Raw genomic sequence first — 21,603 nt, forward strand, 5'->3', positions numbered from 1 at the left:
GGTGGGAGTAGAGGAGTTTTGGGTTGGAAGAGGGATCACTTTCTAGCCAGAATTCTGAGCTAGTTTTCACTATGAGCCTCTTTACTTAACCCTCACAACGTGTAGCCATAAATTCTTTTTATACTGTCAAATATGAAAACAAATTACCAAAAAGTCACAGAGGTTATACAAACACTGTTGATGCTAAAAACACCAAAGAACTCACACAGATTATAATAACCATCACTGACTCTAAGAAATAAAATCAAAACAAAATAAAACCAAAGGGCTGACAGTGGTCATGAGCAAAAAGCTTTCCTTATTCTGTTGAAGGTGGGAAACTAGACATGTGCCAGGGCTTCCTCTAGGAGGGGAACCAAGGCAATGAGGTTAAACCTCGACATCAATAGTTCTAAAAGGTGATAATATAACTAGACAAAGAAAATATGACTAGACAAACAGCGTGGTGTAGCGATAGCAGTGAGGCATAACAGCAACAGTGAGGTAAGGTTGCCTAGTGACAAAATGTCCAAAAAGCATATAAACATATACTGTCACTATAGCCAAGTGACTACTTATTTATGTGCCAGGTGTAAGCTGGTGTCCTAAAAGAGAAGGTTGAAAAGATTCAAGGACCCTCCACATTTCAGATTATCAGAGACAATAAAGTATTCCTAACTAAAATAGGAATCAGGTCTTTAGTAAGAGGATAAAGTCTATTCATAGCAGGACTTCATGTCTGGGCCTGAGTCCAGGGACCATTAGTTCTGTGACTTAGTTGCAGTAGAGTTTATCCAGAGGGTGAATGCAAAGAATTGTTGTTATGCCAAACTTAGGACAAAATTTGCTTCCTGGGCCTTAGCTTTGGAAAATGAGGTGTCCCCTGATAGTAAAAAGAGAATAGTGGAAAGAGAGGTGGGTCTTGGCATATATCTAATTGATCACATGACAGCATCTAAACTTAAGCAACATTGATCAATCATTAGTTTCAATTATGCTACTTAAAAGCAACTTTTAAAGAAACAAACATCTGAGGTATAATGAATTACCTTTACTTAGCTTTTATTTTTTATCACTTTCAATCTAAGGTAGTCAGAGACCTTTCTCAGTGGTACACTCTTACCTTTTAGGTTGCCTTAATATAAAAATCACCTAATTGTTGGTTGTCTTAACTCTAGCGGATTCCGTGTACCCTGTGTCGACTGTTTATAAAGGAAAACCTCACCTTAAATGTTTCTATCTCTTTGCATTTAGAGTTCTTGCTTTCTTAGTGAGAATTTATAGAATAGTAAACTCAATCTGAGAATTTAAAGCATTTTTTTTCTTAGGTGTTGGGAATGTTTTTAATCAGAAGGACAAAAGTTTCTACTTTATTTAGTTTTCTTAGTCTGTTGATCTCTTCTACTGGGAACTTATTAAACTTTTATTTACAGTAGTAATCAGAATTTGTTCTGGGTAGCTGATTCTCTTGGTTTAAAATAATTGACTTCAGTTACAAACTGCCTGAATTAAAGGGACTATATTTCTACATAGAATAAAGTCTTTTGAACAAAATTTAAACAAGGTTTTGAGTATACATGGTTGAATATAGACCGATTTTGTTACAGGAACTTTATACTTTGAACCTTTGTATCCTTGGGAATGCATACTTATTAGTGGTAAGAAATATTGTTGGATCATCTGTTATTCTTTAGTTGCACTAGTCATTTTTATTTTGCCAGCCAGGTATCTGGGGGGAAATCTACTTTTTCTTTTCCTTCTTTTTTTTTTTTTTGAAGCTGTCCATTATAGTTTGAACTCTTTTCCCATTTGCATCCCACCTGTGATGCCTACCACTGGTCCTAGACAGATAAGTCTAACAGAAAAAGATATTTTAAATTTTGCCCATATCTTTGATTAATCCTCCTCAACAATATTCTGACACTTTCAAAGTTAAAAAATAATAAGACATAAAATGAGAAAAATGATGTTATGGAGCAACAGCTTTTACTAGTTAAAAATCTTAAGTCTAGTTTAAATGGGTTTTAAAATATTATGTTTTGATATAACTGAGATTTTGTAAGAGGTTCTTGACAGCTGGTACTTGTCTCCAGAACAGGTTACATTTGTGTGATTGATAAATAGGAACAATTGAGTGAGGGTCAGGGTAAATACCTGAAAGAAGGGAGCAGGTATAGGTCTAAAACAGAGTAAAAGTAAGGACAATGAGGTTTAGGTGTAGAAAGGTTTTTCTGATTGTAGAAAAGCAATCATTGGGTTTAACAGACCATCAGGCTGCTATATAACTTTTCTTTCTTTTCCTGTTTCTGCAGCCTGCAAGGAAGCATGGGCTGAGATCAGGGAACTTGGAAGGGCAAACTGGGGCCTTTCAGTCAATCAATCAATCAACAAATGATTATTGAGCGCCTGCTATGTGTGAGGCACTGTACTAGGCACTGTGGGGGATACAAAGAAAGAAAGGTAGGTTGATGCCAGATTGTGGAAGGCTCTGAATGCCAGGCTAAGGAGTTTGGACTTTATCCTGTAGTAAGTGGGAAACTATTGAAGTGTTTTTGAGTAGGGGAGTAACATAATGAAGTTGTGTTTTAGGAAGAATACTTGCAAAAGTAGGTTGAAATGAGGAGAGACTGGAATCAGGGATACTAATTAAGGAGGAACGTATAAGGTGTGGTAATAAGACTCTGAACTAAAGTTGTAGTAAGGGGACTAGAGGAAGGATTGGATGTAAGAAGACAGTAAGAAAGAAGAAAAGATTGAAATTGGTGACTGATTAGGTAGTGGGAGGGGGTAGTAAGCAGGAAAGAGAGGAATCATGAGTCTGAGGGTTTGAGCATGGTTTGATAGACAGAGTGATGCTAAATTTGACAGAAATACACACCTGGGGGACTGTGAAAAAGATAAGGAGTTTGATTTAGATAGTTTAAGGTTGAGGTGACTGTTAGCTATACAAATAGAAATATTCAGTAGTTAACTGGGGATATGAGAATGTTGCTCAGGAGATAAAAGTCACATCTGGGAATATAGACTTGAAGCCATGTCCTTAAGTAGTGACAATAGATGAGATCTTCACAGAAAACAATTCAGATAGAAAATAACAGAAGCTCAAAAGTTTGAACAACTTCTGCATCTAGGAATTGAGAGGAGGAGGAAGACAAGTCAGAAATTAAGATAAAGAAGGAAGTGATTTGAGATGTAGGGAGAACCAGGATAGTGATAGTTTAATGGAAGCAGAGAGAGTAGACTGTTTGAAGGAATCAATCTTGAAAAATGATAATTAGAGATCTATTAAGAAAAGGTCATTACCATTCAAGAGTATGATTTTATAAGAGTGGAGGACATTAAGTCAGGTTGCCATTTCTCCAGTAAGTTGTAAGCAGGCAGTTAGTTGCTCCCTATTGTGTATGTTAGTCTAAATCAATTTAACAAATTGAATTGAGGCACTAGGTATATAAAGCTAGCTGTGTCATAGGCCCTATCCTCAAGAAGCTTAGCATGTCATGAGGTTGTGGAGGGATTACAAGTTTACAAAAAACTGATAAAAGAGAAGGAAAGAAGTTTTAAAAAAGATGTCTAGTTAAAGCATTACAGAAAATTTGAAGGAGAGATTTTATCTGAGGGAATGAGGGCCAGATCGGGTAGTCATGGAAAGAAGGTTTCATCAAAAAGGTGGCATCTGAGTTAAGCTGTGATGAATGGGAATAATAAAGCTTCCTGAAAGGGCTTTTTACAATAAATTGGTAAGGTTCAGGGTTATTAGAAAGAAGAATTCTTGTACATTTCGGAGGAGGAAACTAAGTACTAGGTTAAGTAGAAGACAGTTACGGATTTTGAGTGTAAGGTACTGGTTTATATTTAGGTGTTTGTATTTCTTAAATCCTACTCTGAATTTCATGATATCTATCAAAGTGAATTAGTGATGCTAGTTGTTGGTTATAGTTAGCTGTTTTAATAAAGAGTTTTGTTATTATGAAAAAAGATAACTGCAGGAAAAGTCTATTTCTTTATCTTAGTTAAACACATCTATAACTTATCTAACTGTTCAGAAGTAAATTGGTGCAGAGAAAAGAGCATTGACTCTGGAATCCCAGGACCTGGTTTCTAATCCTACCTGGGACATTGACTTTGTGACCTAGGTCACTTAACCTCTTTGGGTTGCAATTTCCTCAACTGTAAAACAAAAGGTTAGGCTAAATGACCTCCAAGGCCCCTTACAACTCTAGAGCTCTGATCTTAAGGCTTTTATACTGTCTTCTTGATGGCAGCTTGCCTTAATTGCAGGTAAAGAACCAAGGAGGAAATTATCCTGAGTACTGGCCTTAGAAATCTAAACCTGTAACGTGATTATTACCATTACAGACTGCTGCCATATTGTTCCTTACATAACTTCCATGAAAGTCTAAAGTGCTTATTAGAATGTAAAATGCAAAAATAATTACATTTACTGGTTTAAATGTTTTATATATGTTTTAAATTAATCAGTGTATGAATTGAGCAAGTAAATCAAATATTTTTATTGGTAAGAGTGAACCATAGAGTGAAATATTACCAGTATAATTGAAAAGATAGGTTTTGATATATTTGTAAAAAAGTATTTACTATATTTGAAAGATTAGTTTATTTTAAATGAAAAACCTTCAAATCAAAAGGTAGTAGATAGAATACATTAGGAAATTAGGAAGTCCCTTGTATATATATAGATAAACTATAGGGGAGCAATGAAAAGATTATTATATTTTGATCATATATAATTTATACTTTATAAGATAGATGCATACAAATATGGAAAACAATCACTTTAGACTGAGAATTAGTGAATTATTCTGTCAGGTCATTGAACAAATCATGTAGGGCCTCAGTTTCCCAGTCTATTACAGTGAAGGAATGGAGTAATTTATTTCTAATTTCTTACAACATTAAGACTTCTCCAAACCCTAGGTTTTCAAAGTTAAAGAGTTTATTCTGTTTTACATTGATCTTTGATGCTGATTTTAAGATGTTAGGTTTAAATATAGTGAAAATTATAGCCACTAAGACTGGTACTAATTAAGAATAACTTTCTAATTAAGGATAACTTTCAATACTTGAAAACTTTTCTCTTGTACCACAACACAACTTACTTACCCAATATTGTTGGAAAATGAAGTATTCTAAATTTTTTCAGATAATTGGAATTCTACTATGTGAAGTACAAAAACCTGTTATTCATTTTTAATATCTTCAAATGAAGTATTTTCTTTCCTTCTTTAACTGCAGAGAAGTGAAAGGAGAACTGGAGTTGGAAAGTCCTATGTTTGAATTCCACCTCTAGCACTTACTGGTGGTATGACCTTAAAGAGGTCTTGTAACTTCTCAGACTCAGTTTTCTTATCTGAAAATTAGGAAAAATTTATTTAGAAAAAAAATATTTTGAGGAAAGCACTTTGTGAATAATAAATCATATGTAAATGTGAATTCTTATTCTGAACATAATTTGACTTTTATTGTTAAGTCAGGATTATTATTGATAAAATCAGCTTTTGTATTCTATACTGTCTTAATAATGCTCTAAGAGTAGCATCTCTAGGGCTATTTGCTGCCCAATGCCACTAGACTTTCTAGGCTTTTTCACTATTGTCAGCCTCTCTTTTACTGTCCACGTCCTTGCTACTTTAAACTGATACTTTATACAAAATTGTCTGGGTAAAAGATCTGAATGTGGCTCTCTGCCTCTTTTATGGAAATAACTACCTAAGCTTTTATTACACCTAGATACTCAGAGATCTTTTTCTATTTGATTGAAGTGTCATTTGAAAATAAGTGGTATGTTTCTATAATTAATGGTTCTATAAAGGAAAATACGTTGGTATAAGTTACCTATGTACTGATTATTTGCATACATTATCTCACAATTGAGGTATACTATAAATGTGCACCCAAATGCACTTGAAGATGCTTTCTTTTTAAGACATTTTTGTCTTCAGCCTTTCAGTATAAGATTTTCTTTAAGCCCAAAACTTTGGAGAAAGCAGAATGTTGACATTTGAAAGGCCTAATTCCAATCATACTTCTTTTTTGTGATAACAGGACAAAAATTGCCCAGGATATTGAGAGACTGATTCATCAAAATGATATCATAGACAAAGTTATGTATGACCTGGATAACCCAAAGTAAGTATATAAATTTAGGAATTTTTAGTTGCTTTTCATTTTACTTCTTTTTTATTTTCATCATCTGAATAGCATCATGGTTTTTAAAGACATGTATATAAATTCATCTACCACTTATCTGACTATAAGTTATCCATATTGCATTCCTATATAAATGCATCGATAATTGAGTATTACTTATAGTGGTGATTCTTGGTAATTTCTTGCAGTGTGATTATATGTTTTGCTTCTGCTTTTTTCTTTTAAATACCTATTTTAATAGTCCAAGAATTAGAGCCATATTAAATTACTGCTTTTACAGGAGTTACTACTATTAAATAATACTATTAAGTTTTAGCATCTGAATAATAAGTAAAAGAAATTGAAGATGTTGGTTTATTTATTTATTTAGCTATTCAGAACCTTTGCTTCCTTGGAATGAAAAGTTGATAAGTTTTTAAGTGATAAATTCCTTTCCCCACATTCTGGTTTTTGAGAAAACTCTTGTAAACTTCCCCAGCTACTAATGCTTGGATCAGAATATGTCAAAATGCATACATACACATATACATGTGTGTATGTTATATGTGTATATATTATACGTCTATACAATATGTCTATATCAAAACTTTTTTGGAGGGGGGGAAGGCAAGTCCATTGAGGTTAAGTGACTTGCCTAAGATCACACAGCTAAAGTGTGTCAGGTATCTGAGGCCACATTTGAACTCAGGTCCTCCTGACGCCAGGGTCGCTACTGTATTCACCGCATCACCTAGATGCCCCTGTCAAAATATTTTTGGATTAATTTGGATACATACACAAGAGTGTATGTTATTGTGTATCTAGTTCAATTTAATTAACATTTATTCAACACCTACTGTGTATGAGGTACTGTGTTAGAAACTAGCAGTATTATATATATATGTATATTGATAAATTTGTATATATGCATATTTATACATCAGTGACAGAACTTGGGATATATCCATAAGAAAGGAATAAATACTGTGTTAACCCATTCCTTAAATAAGGTTTATAGTTTAAAAAAATAAGTTTCAGAATATTAATTTATTAAATGTAACAGTGGAATAGCATTTGCTTTGATTTATTTTCTGGTCTAGAGCCAAAGCTCAGTATTTTGAAGAGTAGCAGTTCTTTACTAGAAATGTAAAAAGTCTTATTTAAACTAATAAATTAGTTGTCACTCACAATTAAACTGCAGATAGAATATTCACTAATATATTTGTTTTATATTGTAGATTTTAGCCCTTTTTCTGTGATATATATGTATGTGTATATATACATATATGTGGTTCTTAAAAAATAAAGTGATATGTTTACTTTTGTCAGAAATTGATTTTTAGTATTTTTGCTTGTTATTTTTTTCTTTTAAAGTTACACTATACCAGAAGAAGGAGAAAGTTTGAAATTTAATTCCAGATTTGAATCTGGAAATCTGCGGAAAGTTATTCAAATTCGAAAGTAAGTCTTTTTCCAATTCCACACTTAATATATACCTAGGAATTTTTCCTATTTTCAACAGATTTATTTTTCTTTGTTCATTTTCAGAAACGAGTATGATCTTATTCTGAACTCGGATATAAATAGCAATCATTATCATCAGTGGTTTTACTTTGAAGTCAGTGGAATGCGAACAGGTGTTGGATATAGATTTAATATCATCAACTGTGAAAAATCCAATAGTCAGTTTAATTATGGTAAGACAGTTTTCTATCTCTTTTAGGATGCTCAAAGGTATCTTATGCTATATGCAAAAAAGGATATATTTTTTAAAATTGCCAATATCTTTCATAACTCAAGTGAAATGTGTTCAACTAGGATGCTGTTTCATTCATAAAATAAATAATTTTAAGGTGTAAAATTGCAAATAACACCAGTTTTATCATTTATGTCACACAAATATGTGAAGGATTCATGATTTCATTTTATTTTATAGGACTCTATAGATTACATTTTTAAGAACTTGAGTAACATCAGCAATAATAAGAGGCCTCACAGCAGAGAGACTAGACCAGGGGTGGGGAGCCTATAGCCTCAAAGCCACATGTGACCCTCTAGGTCTTCAAGGGTGGCCCTTTGACAAAATCCAGACTTCACGGAACAAATCCCTGTAATAAAAGGATTTGTTCTGTTAAACTTGGCCTCAGAAGGCTGCACCCAGGGACTTAGAAGGCCACATGTGACCTTGAGGCAGCAGGTTTCCAATCCCTGGACTAGAGGATTAGGTTTGTAGTTGAGGGACCTGGGTTTGAATTCCTCTAGTTAGTCAATAAAAATTATTCTACAAAGTAGTAGTATTTTATAGACCCTTCTTAATTTGATACATTCAATAAGTTCCTTTGAATATTGTTAGGAATAAAATTTCCAGAGGAAATACAAAGATGGCCAAGGTAAATGAGGCAAGCTCATGTATTTTTCAGTCCTTGCAAGGAGCCAGTGTGTGGCTGCTGGGGCATGTGTTCGCACACACCCACGCTCACCCACCCACATCCACATGCATACAGAGTCCCCTTCTCTCTCCCCCCCCCCCCACAGACACACCCAGAAGTGATAGTTATGGCTGAGTACTCTGAGGTGCATCACTTCCTGTTACACCTACTTCATGTTTCTCCCCCATATGTTACCCCCCTCCTCCCAAATATATCTCATGTACATTAAAATGAGCTTTAGCTTCTCCCAAGGAGGAGAAGTTAATATTCATGAAGCAATTAAGCATGCGTGCTTGAAGCTTGACTGACCTAAGTACCCCACCTTAACCACAGACCTGGTTGAGACTGGCTTTTGGTATTTGGTTTCCTGTAGTTTCCCTTATTCTAAGAATTACTTTACAAGAAAAGCTTAAAAGAAAACCACCCTTCCCTTCACCTGTGTGGAAACATAATTTTTAATTTCTTACAGTATGAATGAAAGGTTTAACGAAATAGTCAGATGGGTGGTACAGTGGATATTGGAGCCAAAAAGACCTGAGTTCAAATCTTGTCTCAACTACTAAGGAGCTGAGTGACTCTGGGCAAATCTTTTAATTTCTTTCAGACTCACCTTCTTCAACTGTGTAATAGGAATACTATAGCAGTTACCTCACAGGGTTGTTGATTAATTAAATGAGATATTATATTATTATCATATTAAATATAGATATTAAATATAATGCACTTGGCAAAGCTTAAAGCACTATTTGAATGCTTGCTGTTATTATTTGTGCAAAGTTGTTTGAAATTTGTGGTGTATATTAGGTCAGATTCAATTCTGGAAAAAGCCCAGTGCCCTAGAAGTTAAAGCCTGTTAAAATCTGTAGTGTAGAGAACTGTGGGGTAGAAGGTGGTACACTGGGTAGAGTGCCATGCCTAGAGTCAGAAAGACCTGAGTGCAAATGGGGCCTTATTTCCTAGTTACGTGACTGGGCAACTCATTTAACCCTGTTTATTTCAGTTTCCTTTCCTATAAATTGAACTGGAGAAGGAAATGGCAAACCATTCTGGGATCTTTGCCAAGAAAACCCTAAATGTCATGAAGACTCAGAGTCAGACCCAACTGAAATGACTGAATAGCAAATTATCCTATCCTTATCAAACTTAAAATTGATAACAATTTTAGAAAAGCTTCAAAGATTTTATATTCAAAAAAGTTCAGTTAAATAGACAAACATTTAAACAATGGTGGCATGGAGCATCATGTTTTTTGTTTCAGCTGGTATTAAAAACTGCTGAAAGCAAGCAAAGAGATAAATTTTAAGTAATTATTTCTGAAAATCAGAATATTCATGAGGAGAAAAGGTTAAAATACTTTCCTAATCATGAGATATTTAACATGTATTACAAAGAAAATATGAAGTTAAACTAATATTACATAATTATGGGATAAAAGGTTTAGCAAAATTCATTTCCTTAATGTAATAGTTTAGAAAGAGACTTTAGATATAATGGACTATTATTTAGTTCAGTGAATACAACCTTTCTTTTTCTTCCAAATTTTAAAATATACTGATTAAGAGTATTTTCAACGTTTTGATGCTCATTTTCTGTTCTTTAGAGTGTTATTTGTTTTTTCAAGGAACCCTACTTAAGGAATGTATTAATATGATATTTTCCCAGTAGTTTATGGTAAAATGAACTTACAGAATTGAATGAACTTGATACTTCTATATGCTTATATTATTTGATATTTTTGACTGTTTAATGTGATATCAATTATAATATTATTTATCATAGAGAAATTTCTTAGAATAAAATGTAATTAAAAACCAAACCAGCCAAAGAAACCAAAAAAAAAAACATTTTGAGAAATCAGAGGGAAGGGGTGGCCAGGTAGTGCAGTGAATAGAGCACCAGCTCGGGGGTCAGGAGGACCTGAATTCAAATTCGGCCTCAGACACTTAACACTTACTAGCCGTGTGACCTTGGGCAAGTCACTTAAGCCCAATTGCCCTGCTTTCCCTCCTCCAAAAAGCAAATAAAAAGAAAAAAAAAGAAATAAGAGAGTTGCAAAAAAATCAATCTTAAAGAGACAATATAGTTTTTTTTAAAATTATCCTCAAAGATTGTGTTATTTAAGGAATTTCCCATTCATTTCTAGTTAGCTCCTACATATTATTCTTTTCAACCATAAAACGTTTTTTAAAAGAGGAATTAGCAAGAATTGAATAAATTTGATTTGTCTTTGCTGTGAGGATCTTTTTATAAGGAAAATGTAAAAATATCTCAATTTTGCAGGAACAATATAGATAATATTTTAAAATAAGTAGGCTTTTTTATTAGCATCTCATAATTTAAGACTTTGACACCCAGAGATTAGCATTATGCAAAATAGCTATTTTACCATGAAATTATTCTTACTATATTGTGAAATATAATTAAGGGTACATTTCTTTTTGATTCTTCATTTGGAAAAAGTGCTAAATGCCACTGTGTTTTTATTATTTTAATTCAATGTTACTTTCTGTGTCATTATTCTAAACTTTTGCTATATTTGTATAATTATATATATAAGAGTATTCTTTGGATAATGACTAGGTTTGTTCCTTCTATGCTCCATATTTAGCAGATTAAACAAACTACAAACATCTACTTCATCTCTGATGGCTAAAGTATGCTAAGGCAACCTATTTTTCTTAACCATCAATTATATCTGGAGCCCCCAAATTATGACTCTTTTCAGTGTAGTTTATTATTTGTTGGCACATCATTTTCTTACTTAGATACTTATAACTCAAGATATGTTTACTGAATTTCAATTTGTTGGATTCAGAATTGGGGGGAAAACTTTTAAAAAGCTGTGATTAGAATTTGTGATTTGGATTATCATCTGTTATTATAGAAAGGACTCATTGTGGTGAAAATTTTCTCCACTATTCATCTGATAGTTTGTTAATACATGATATATCAAAGTGGTTTACTTTAAAATATCACTCTTTTACATTTTTACTTCCTCTGAGTGTCTATCTTCAGAAACATTTTATATATATCATTTAATAAAAATGTCATGATGTTAATATGTTTGTTTTAAAGTAAAATAGAAATATAATTGTCTTCCCTTCATTATTTACATTTTTTAAATGTGAAACTAATGTTTCCTGACTATGAATTTTGTAGTGTTTTCTCCTTAATATTTGGTTTTCCTCTCTTTCTTTGAAGGTATGCAACCCCTTATGTACTCAGTCCAGGAAGCATTACATGCCAGACCATGGTGGATTCGTGTAGGTACTGATATTTGTTACTATAAGTAAGTATTCTAAGAGTGAAATTGTTGAATTAATGTTTTCCTTTACTACCTAATGAGATTAAAGGAAAAAAAAACTTGATTCTCTTTCAACATAAATGTATGAATTACTAAATGTTTTCTGAGGTACATCTGAGTACTCATTCCTTTTAACTCACCATAGTTTAAGATACTTTTTTATCAGGAAACTGTAAGAGCTGAGATGAAGAATTCAAGAAGTATTTTGTAATGCTTTGGTACTATGATACAATTACATTTAATTCTTCTCTCTGTGGTGTTCACAAATTTATCTTGCATTTATTTCATATTTCTGTTTTGGAAAGATTTGGACTTTTTAAAATATTTGACATTTTAATTATTTTGTCATTCAACAGTTGTAATTGTATGTATTATTAAGCATTCAAATGTTAAGCAGCTTTCAATTTACTCTGATCCTATTTACAATTATATTCACTTAAGAGATCTTGTGGTATTCCTTCTTCTGAATAATTTTTACTTTCAATCCTGACCTTGTATATCATCTTATAGTATTAAATTGGGTTTATCTTTGATTCTTCTCTTTTATCCAGTTTTCTTAAGCAGCATAGAGAATAGGGTGATAGACTTGGAATCAGGAAGACCTGAACTGACACTTACTGTTTGTGTGACCTTGGGAAAGTCTTTTAGGCTCTGAGCCTTTGTTTCCTCATCTCTAAAATGAGGGATTTGGACTTGATGTCCTCTGAAATCCCTTTGAACTCTGAATTTATAATCTGTGATCCTATGATATAACCAGATAGCAAATTTTGTCATTTCTATCCCTTCCAGAGTTCTTTGTCTCCTCTCCTTCTCATTTTCTCTTCTTTTTTATTAAATATTTTTTCAAATTACATGTAAAAACAACTTTTAACGTTTGTTTTTTAAAATTTTGATTTCCAAATTATTTTTCCTTCCCTTCTCTTCTCATTGAGAAAGCAAGCAGTTTGTTATACGTTATCATGTGCAGTCATGCAAAACATATTTCTATATTAGTCATGTTGTGAAAGAAAACAGACCAAAACAACCTCCAAGAAAAATAAAATTTAAAAAGTATGCTTTGATCTGTATTCAGACTCCATCACTTCTTTTTATGGAGGTGGATAGTATTTTTCATCATTTGGTCATTGTATAATATTGCTGTTATGGTGTACAAATGTTCTCCTGGTTCTGCTTACTTCACTTTGCATCAGTTTACGTAACTCTTTCCAGGTTTTTCTGAAATAATCTTGCTCATTATTTCTTATCGCACATTACTGTTTCATCACAATCATGTACCAATAATTGTTTAGTCATTCCCCAGTTGATGGGCATCCCCTTAATTTCCTATTCTTTACCACCACAAAAAGAGCTATTATAAAATTTTTGTACATATAGGTCCTTTTCCTTTTTTTAAAAAAAGAGAAATCTTTTGGGATACAGATCTAGTAGTAGCATTGCTAGGCCAAAGGGTATGTATGATTTTATATGGGTATTTTTTGGGGGGCATAATTCCAAATTGTTTTCCAGAATGGTTGTATCAGTTCACAACTCCACTAAGAGAGCTGTAGTGTTCCAGTTTTCACATATCCCCTTCAACATTTGTCATTGTTCTTTTCTGTCTTATTAGCCAGTTTGATAGATTTGTAAGGTGGTACTTCAGAGTTGTTTTAATTTTCATTTCTCTCATCAGTATTGAATTAGAGTATTTTTTTTTTTCATGTGACTATAGATAGTTTTGATTTCTTCTGAAAACTACTTGTTCATATCTCTTGACTGTTACCATTTGGGGAATAACTTGTATTATAAATTTCACTCATTTTTCTACATATGAGAAATGAGGCCTTTATTAGAGAAATTTGCTATAAAATTTTTTTCGCAGTTATGATTACTGTGTATTTCCCTCTATCCTGTTTTCCCCTGCTTATCCTTCTCTGTCTCTCCTTTCACCCTGTTCCTCCTCACAAGTGTTTTGTTTCTGACCTCCACCTCTCCTAGTCTATCCTTTCTTCTATTAGTTCCCCCCCTCATTTCCTTCCCCTTCTATTTCCCAGTAGGATAAAATAGATTTCTATACTCATCTGATTGTGTATGTTATTCCCTCTGAGTGAATTTTGATGAAAGTAAGGTTTGAGTGTTGTCTGCTCTGCCCTATCCCTTCTTCACCCTTCTGTATAAGCTTTTACATGAGATAATTGACCCCATTTTACCTCGACCTTTCCTCTTCTCTCAGTGTATCCTTCTTTCTTACCCCTTAATTTTTTTTATATATCATCCCATCATAGTCAACTCACACCCATGCTCTCTGTTTAGGTATACTCCTTCTAACTGACCTAATAATGATAAAGTTCTTATTTACAAGTATCATCTTCCCATGTAGGAATGTAAAACGTTTGACCTTATCGAATCCCTTATGATTTCTCTTTCCTGCTTACCTTTTTATGCTTCTCTTGAGTCTTGTATTTGAAAGTCAAATTTTCTGTTCAGTTCTTGAAAGTCCTCTATTTCATTAAATGTCCATTTTTTCTCCCTGAAGGAGTTTTGTTCCTTCTCAAAACTCAGTTTTGCTTGGTAAGTGATTTTTGTTTGTAATCTTAACTCCCTTGCCTCCCAGAATATCATAATCTGAGCACTCTTATCCTTCAGTGTAGAAACTCCTAAATGTTATGTGATCCTGACTGTGGCTTTGTGATATTTGAATTGTTTCTTTCTGGCCGCTTGCAGTATTTTCTTCTTGACCTGGGAGCTCTGGCATTTGAATATAGTATTCCTGGGAGTTTTCATTTTGGTATCTTTGTGATGGATCAGCAACTTGGTCTATAGATTAAATTGATAAAGTATTACTAGGAGCAAGAAGAAGGTGAAAAAAGAAGAAATTCCCCATACCAGAGCTGGAATAGGGTATTCGTATACTCTAGGCAAGTTTTGAAAATTGTGTCCTATCTTTATTTGGAAAGTGCATCTTCTGTTGGTTTTATTTGTCAGCCAACAAAATATGTATCTCTGTGTCCTGGAGGATGAAGTTTTCTGCCATTAAAATGCATATTCATAAAAAGTGTCCTTTGTTGTTCCTTTCCTATTTGTTACTTGGCACTTACCACCTTGATTATTTCTATCTGGCTCTGTCAGATAATAACCTTCTTTTGAAAGTGAATTACTTCTATGTTTGTAGTTGTCCTGGGAGTGAAAGGGTTCCAAAATTCTGGATTTTAATTTGCTGAAGTTTTACTCTGTTTTGCTTACATTGTTTAACTTTCTCTACATACTGACTCTTTAACAAACAGTATAGTGGATAAAGTGTTCCACTTGTCTTCCAGAAGACTTTTGACATTTACTATCTGTGTGTTCATGGCCAAGTTACTGAACCTCTTTGAGCCTCAGTTTTCTTGTTTGTAGAGTAAGGGGTTTAGGCTAGATTGATTCTTTGGTCTTTTCCATCTCTAAATCTATGACATTATGAGCCTGTCAATATAAACTTCAGGGGAACTTGGAATATATTATCATTTGTTTCTAAATCGAAAAATGATTTAAATATCAATAGGTCCTTTTTGGATAAATAAAGTTGGAAACCAATGTGAAATTATTATAGTGATGTTTAGAAGAAATGTGATAAGTGCTTAGAAGAAATAGTGGTATGAATTTTAAAGATAATATTAAAACATTTCAGGGATCCATGCTTTTATTATTTTTTTATTTTTTATTTTTTTGCTTTATTTTTTTTTAAAGGGCAATTGGGGTTAAGTAACTTGCCCAAGGTTACAGGACTAGTCTTTTTGTGTGGGTGTTAAGTGTCTGATGCCCGAACCGAACTCGGGTCCTCCTGACTCCGGGGCTGGCGCTTTACTCACTGCGCCACCTTGCCACCCCAGATCCATGGTTTTATTGATACAGTATTCCACTAACTTAAATTCCCAAACCCTCTATGTAAAAGACATACTAAAGGATGAACTTTCTCGTTGCTATGACTGAAAAAATTCTTTGACTAGTCTGGAAGCAAATTTCTTTGTACTTAGCTAGGTTTTTCAGTGGTTGATATATATATAGTCCATTACTGGTCTTATATTTGGAGCCATTCCACCTTAGTAAGACCTGCAAGAGTTTTCTCTTCACCTCATTGAGTCAAAAGATAATAATGATAACAACTCACATTTAGCACTTAAAATTATTTTCCCATCACAGTTATCCTCTCAGATAGTAATACACATCTTATTTTCTCCATTTTTAAGATGAGGAATATGAATCTCAAAAGTTGGGACTGGCTGTTGGTTCCCTATTAAGTCATAAGAACTAGGAATCAAAGCTAATCTCCCTATTCTAAGCTCAGTGCTGTGTTTACTACCTCATGTTACTCTATTTTAGAATATCCCGGCAATCATTGCCTTTGATCTTTCAGTCTCTAGAAGTATATAAAAGTTATTTTAAAAGAAAAGTTGCTTTTGCGATTTTGAAGAATAAGTTGACAAATGAGCATTTGGAGCCCGAGGAAAAATTTGTGATGAAAGAATAAACACACTTATTAAGGAAACATTATTTACTGCTAATAAATGTAAAGATGAATAAATCTAGAAAGTACTGACATGAAAATTCATGCTGATACAGTCTAGAAATATTTAATGTGTATAGACTGTTGTCCTCTGTACTGAATTTACCTTATAAAGTACTTAAGTCAAAGTGAGAAATTCTTTTTTCGACTAAGATGGCTCCAGTAGAGTGATCTAAGACATTTTTCATAATGTTTCAGTATATAATCAATTTTAGATAAATGAATAAACTTTTTTGTGCTTTTCTCTTGCAGAAATCATTTCTCTAGAAGTTCGGTTGCTGCTGGTGGGCAAAAGGGAAAATCCTATTATACAATTACGTTCACAGTCACTTTCCCACATAAGGATGACGTTTGTTATTTTGCTTATCATTATCCATATACATACTCAACTTTACAGGTGAACTAATCTGTGAATTACATTATATTTATGACTAATTACACAAATGACATGTAACTAAATATTGGTTTTCACAGAAATATAATATTTTATTTTAATTACTCATCTTAATGAATTAGGAACAAACCAGAACTTACAGAGTTAGCTGAATATTTGACAAAGGTTTATACTCTTTGGTGGGGAAAAAAGAAAGGAATTAAGGGTATTGGGAAATAATACAATTATTTTGTTTCTTTTATAAAAAATAATCAGTATAATCAATATTTTAGCCAGGTAGTCAAAGTTCTCCATAGTTTGATCCAACCTTCCTTTTTCTTATTTTCCACTATTCCTTTTCATATACCCTATGTAGGAATTTACAGTGCTGTAATGTAATGCCAAAAGAAGGCAACTTCCCAGGTTAAAAATACCAGCATAGGTGCTCTCTATTTTATTCAGTAACAAACCAAGAACAGAGAAGATCAAAACATGACATCATTCAAAATACAGCATTTACTAAGTGTGATTAAATAATCTCCAAGTACTACCCCACCCCAGGATCTTCCAATCATTCAATCAATTACAAAGTCTCCGTTCTAAATACTTCTCCACCCCTAGGCTATACCTTAATTAAGTCCACCACAAAGCCCCTCTTCTCAAATGCAGATTAGTTTCCAAACATAAGGTCAAAAGTTCCCCACCCCTGGATCACAATTGAATCTACCCCAGAGTTACATCAAGTTTAAACACAGCACTTAATACCCAAATGGAGGTCTTTTCTTCATCTTGACACGAGGCAAGTTCTCAGCAATCTTAGTTCCTGGGGAGACAAGGCTTAGCAAAGCCACAAGATACATTGCCAGTCCCTTCATGAATTTATCCTCTGTCTGTAGAACAGTCCTAGAACCCCTGAACACATTAGCAAAGCCCTCTCCCAGGATTTCTGTAAACATACAACAAGAAAATCCTTCTTCAGGGCTTCTGAACCAACAGAAAGGCTCCCAGACCCCTGCAACAACAGCACTGTCCCTCACCAGTGGACAGTATTCACTCTGTCTGCAGGACAGTCTCCAGACCCCTGCAACAACAGTACTGTCCCTCACCAGTGGACAGTATTCACTCTCTGTCTGCAGGACAGTCGCAGGCCTTCTTAGCGAACAGCCAGGTTCCAGGACTTCTTCAACAAAAGGACAGTCTTTCACCAGTGGACAAATCTGGCAAAATAACATCAAAACAGACAGACAAAGTACCAGCAAAACAGCCATGTCTCCTCAGTCCTTGGCAGCTCAGGGGGCAGGTCTCAAAAGTCCAGGGCAATTCAAAGCGGCCACCAGCAATTCTCTTAGTCTCTCTCTCTCTACGAGGTGCTGCTTCCAAAAAGATCTTCCGCCTCTCTCTCGTGTCTCTCCAAATCTACATCACCAGCTCCTCCCAATTCAGGACTTTCTTTTCACATCAAAAAGTCCATCCCACAGGTGGGATTAACAAGCTCTGGGTTTTAATACAATCAATTTGAAAACCAAGCCCAATACAGGGGAATCTCCACATTCCATTACTATCACAATTGCTCCATTTTACCAACTCATTTCATGCCTTCCTACTTCCATGGGTTTGATTATACATTACCTCTGTCTGGAATGCATACATTTCCTCTTGTTGCCACCCCAAATTCTACCTTTCTAATTCTTACCCATTTTTTAAGGCTCAAATGTAATTCTATTTTATGAAGCTTTTCTTAATTTATCCATACAAATTGAAATGTCCCTCTTTTGAACTACCATGATTTTTTTCACTGTCACATTCTTCATTTTATTATAGTTATCCAAGTATATCTATTTCTTCTATACTTTTATGGATCTGTAATCTCATTGATATAGATACCTCTTCCACTGGCGCAGATTGCAGTCACCACACCTATGCATCCTTCTGTAAATCTTTTACAGGGGGTCCATCCATCAAATTTTAGCCTTTCTTTAGATTTCTTGACATATGGATACCTGTGGATCACATAAGTGCTGGTCTGTTATTCCTCACTTTTGTTACACGAGTGGCCTACCTTTTATTTTCCAGTTATACATTTCTCTGATAACATTTTTTATGCTTCTTCTACTCATTTCTTTTTTTATGATGAGTTGAAGACAAATTATATCCACCATAAGCTTTATTATTTTTTAGATTATTTTCAATTTGGGTCATTTAACAGTTCTATAAGTTATTATTCCTTTCAAGGAATCTTGAATGATTTTGACATATTCAGGGGATACACATTTTTTAAAGAATTTTTAAAGTAGCATTTTGCCCTCTTGAAGCAAATGCTTTTTGTAGTCAACAGGCAATATGTACAGCAGGATCTTGTATTTTCTATATCTTTCAGTCAATTGTATAAGTCTAAATATATGATCTGTAAAATATAATTTGTGAAAGCTGTTGTGTCCTTTTCTCATACCTTTTTCAAGGATGATCTCAATTCTTATGTATATTATTTTCAAAATTTTTACAGAGATGGGAAATTAGATATAATAGGTCAGTAGTTTTTTTTATTTTAAAATTTATTTAGTATTTTATTTTCCCATAGTTACATGCAAAAAAATTAACATTAAAAAAACTTTTGAGTTCCAAATTCTCTCCCTTTCTCCCTCCCCACCTCCCTACATTGAGAAGACAAGTAATTTGATATAAATTATATATGTATAGTCATGAAAAACATATAGTCATGTTGTGAAAGAAAACACAGACCAAAAAAAAATGAAGAAAAAGAAGTAAAAAAAGTATGCTTCAGTCTGTAATCAGACACCATCAATTCTTTCTCTGGGGATGGATGTAGCATTTTTCATCTTAAGTCCTTCAGAGTTGCCTTGGATCATTTTATTGCTGATAATAGCTAAGTCATTCACAACTGATCATCTTACAATATTGCTGTTACCTTGTACACTGTACATTTCACTTTGCAAGTCTTTCCAGGTTTTTCTGAGTACATTCTGCTCATCTTTTCTTATAGTACAATAGTATTCCATCATAATCACATACAACTTGTGCAGCCATTTCACAGTTGATGGACATCCATCCCTTCAATTTCTAATTCTTTGCTCCCAGAAAAGAACTGCTATAAATATTTTTGTATGTATAAGTCCTTTTCTTTTTTTTTTTTTATCTCTTTTGGGATATAACTTAGCAGTGGTATTGCTAATCAGAGGATATTGTGTGGTTTTGTCATCTTTGGGCGTAGTTCCACATTTCTCTACAGAATGGTTGAATCAATTCACAGCTCCACCAACAATGCATTAAGGTCTCATATTTCCCATGTTCCCTCCAACATTTGTCATTTACCTTTTCTGTCCTATTAGCCAATCTAATAGGTACACAGTAGTACCTCAGAATTGTTTTTTTTTTAATATGGCTATAGATGACTTTATTTCATCTGAAAAATGATCTTTTGATCATTTATCAATTGGGAATGGCTCTCATTTTTATAAATTTGACTCAGTTCTCTATATATTTGAGAAATGAGGCCCTTATCAGAGAAACTTGATTCAAAATTTTTTTCATGGTTACTATTGTTAGCTGTATTTCCCTTCATCCTATCCACCCACTTTATTGTCTTCTCTCCCTCCTTTCTCCTTGTCCCTCCCTAAAAGTGTTTTTGCTTCTGACTACCCCTCCCCCAATCTGCCCTCCCTTCTATCACATCGCCCCTATCCCCTTCCCTTCCTTCTTTACTGTAGGATAAGATAGATTTCTATACTCAATTGTGTATGTATGTTATTCCTTCTTTGCGTCAATTCTGATGGGAGTAAGATTCATTTACTCCTCCTCACTTCCCTCCCTTCTCCTCCTCTGTAAAAACTTTTTCTTGCCTCTTTTATGCGAGATAATCACCCTGTTCTACCTCTTCCTTTCTCTTTCTCCCATTGTATTCCTCTTAATTTTATTTTTTAGATATTGTCCTTTCACATTCAACTCATACCTATGCCCTCTGTCTATATATACTCCTTCTGACTACCCTATTAATGAGAAAGGTCTTATGAATTACAAATATCATCTATCCATGTGGAACAATTTAAAATTATTAAGTCCCTTATGATTTCTTTTACCTTTTTATGCTTCTCTTGGATCTAGTATTTGAATGTCAGATTTTCTATTCACCTTTGGTCTTTTCATCAGAAATGCTTGAACGTTCTCTATCTCATTGAATTTCCATTTTTTCCCGGAAGGATTATATTCAGTTTTCCCGGGTAGATGATTCTTGGTTATAATCTTAGGTCCTTTGCCCTCTAGAATATCATATTCCAAGCCCTCTGATCCTTTAATGTAGAAGCTGCTAAATCTTGTGTTATTTTGTCTGTGGCTCTACAGTACTTCAGTTGTTTATTTCTGGCTGCCTGCAGTATTTTCTCCTTGACTTAGGAACTCTGAAATTTGACTATAATATTCCTGGGAGTTTTCATTTTGGAATTTCTTTCAGGAGGTGATTGGTGGGTTTGTTCAGTTTCCATTATCTTAAGTCCTTCAGAGTTGGCTTGGATCATTTTATTGCTGAGAATAGCTAAGTCATTCACAACTGATCATCTTACAATATTGCTATTACCTTGTACACTGTACATTTCACTTTTGCATCACTTTGCAACTCTGGTTCTAGAATATCAAGGCAATTTTCCTTAATAATTTTTTTTTTAAATTTACTTTAGATTCAAACACCAGAACACAAATACAGAATAGAGAAAAGAAAAAAAAATATCATAAACTTAAATACAAAAGAAAAGAAAAAAAAAGCTTGTCATGTGTACATGAGATGATTCAAAATATGTAATGATAAATTTTTATTTCAAGAAAGCTTATATGATAAATACTG

The 21,603-nt window shown here is 33.7% G+C and overlaps 1 protein-coding gene across 3 annotated transcripts in view; it reads left to right on the top strand.

The window, feature by feature from the left end:
* Positions 1 to 21,603, top strand: part of AGTPBP1 (ATP/GTP binding carboxypeptidase 1) — a 238,964-nt gene that overhangs the window by 132,618 nt on the left and 84,743 nt on the right. For all 3 annotated transcript variants that reach the window (XM_069105050.1, XM_069105046.1, XM_069105052.1), the window contains 5 exons: positions 6,043 to 6,126; positions 7,501 to 7,587; positions 7,675 to 7,823; positions 11,757 to 11,844; positions 16,631 to 16,775. In XM_069105050.1, the coding sequence (XP_068961151.1) occupies positions 6,043 to 6,126; positions 7,501 to 7,587; positions 7,675 to 7,823; positions 11,757 to 11,844; positions 16,631 to 16,775 (553 nt within the window). The remainder of the gene's footprint in view (positions 1 to 6,042; positions 6,127 to 7,500; positions 7,588 to 7,674; positions 7,824 to 11,756; positions 11,845 to 16,630; positions 16,776 to 21,603) is intronic.

Source organism: Petaurus breviceps, unplaced genomic scaffold (genome assembly GCF_028583685.1).
Source record: "Petaurus breviceps papuanus isolate PSGF00001 unplaced genomic scaffold, PetGlider_PUasm1.0 138, whole genome shotgun sequence".
NCBI lineage: Eukaryota > Metazoa > Chordata > Mammalia > Diprotodontia > Petauridae > Petaurus > Petaurus breviceps.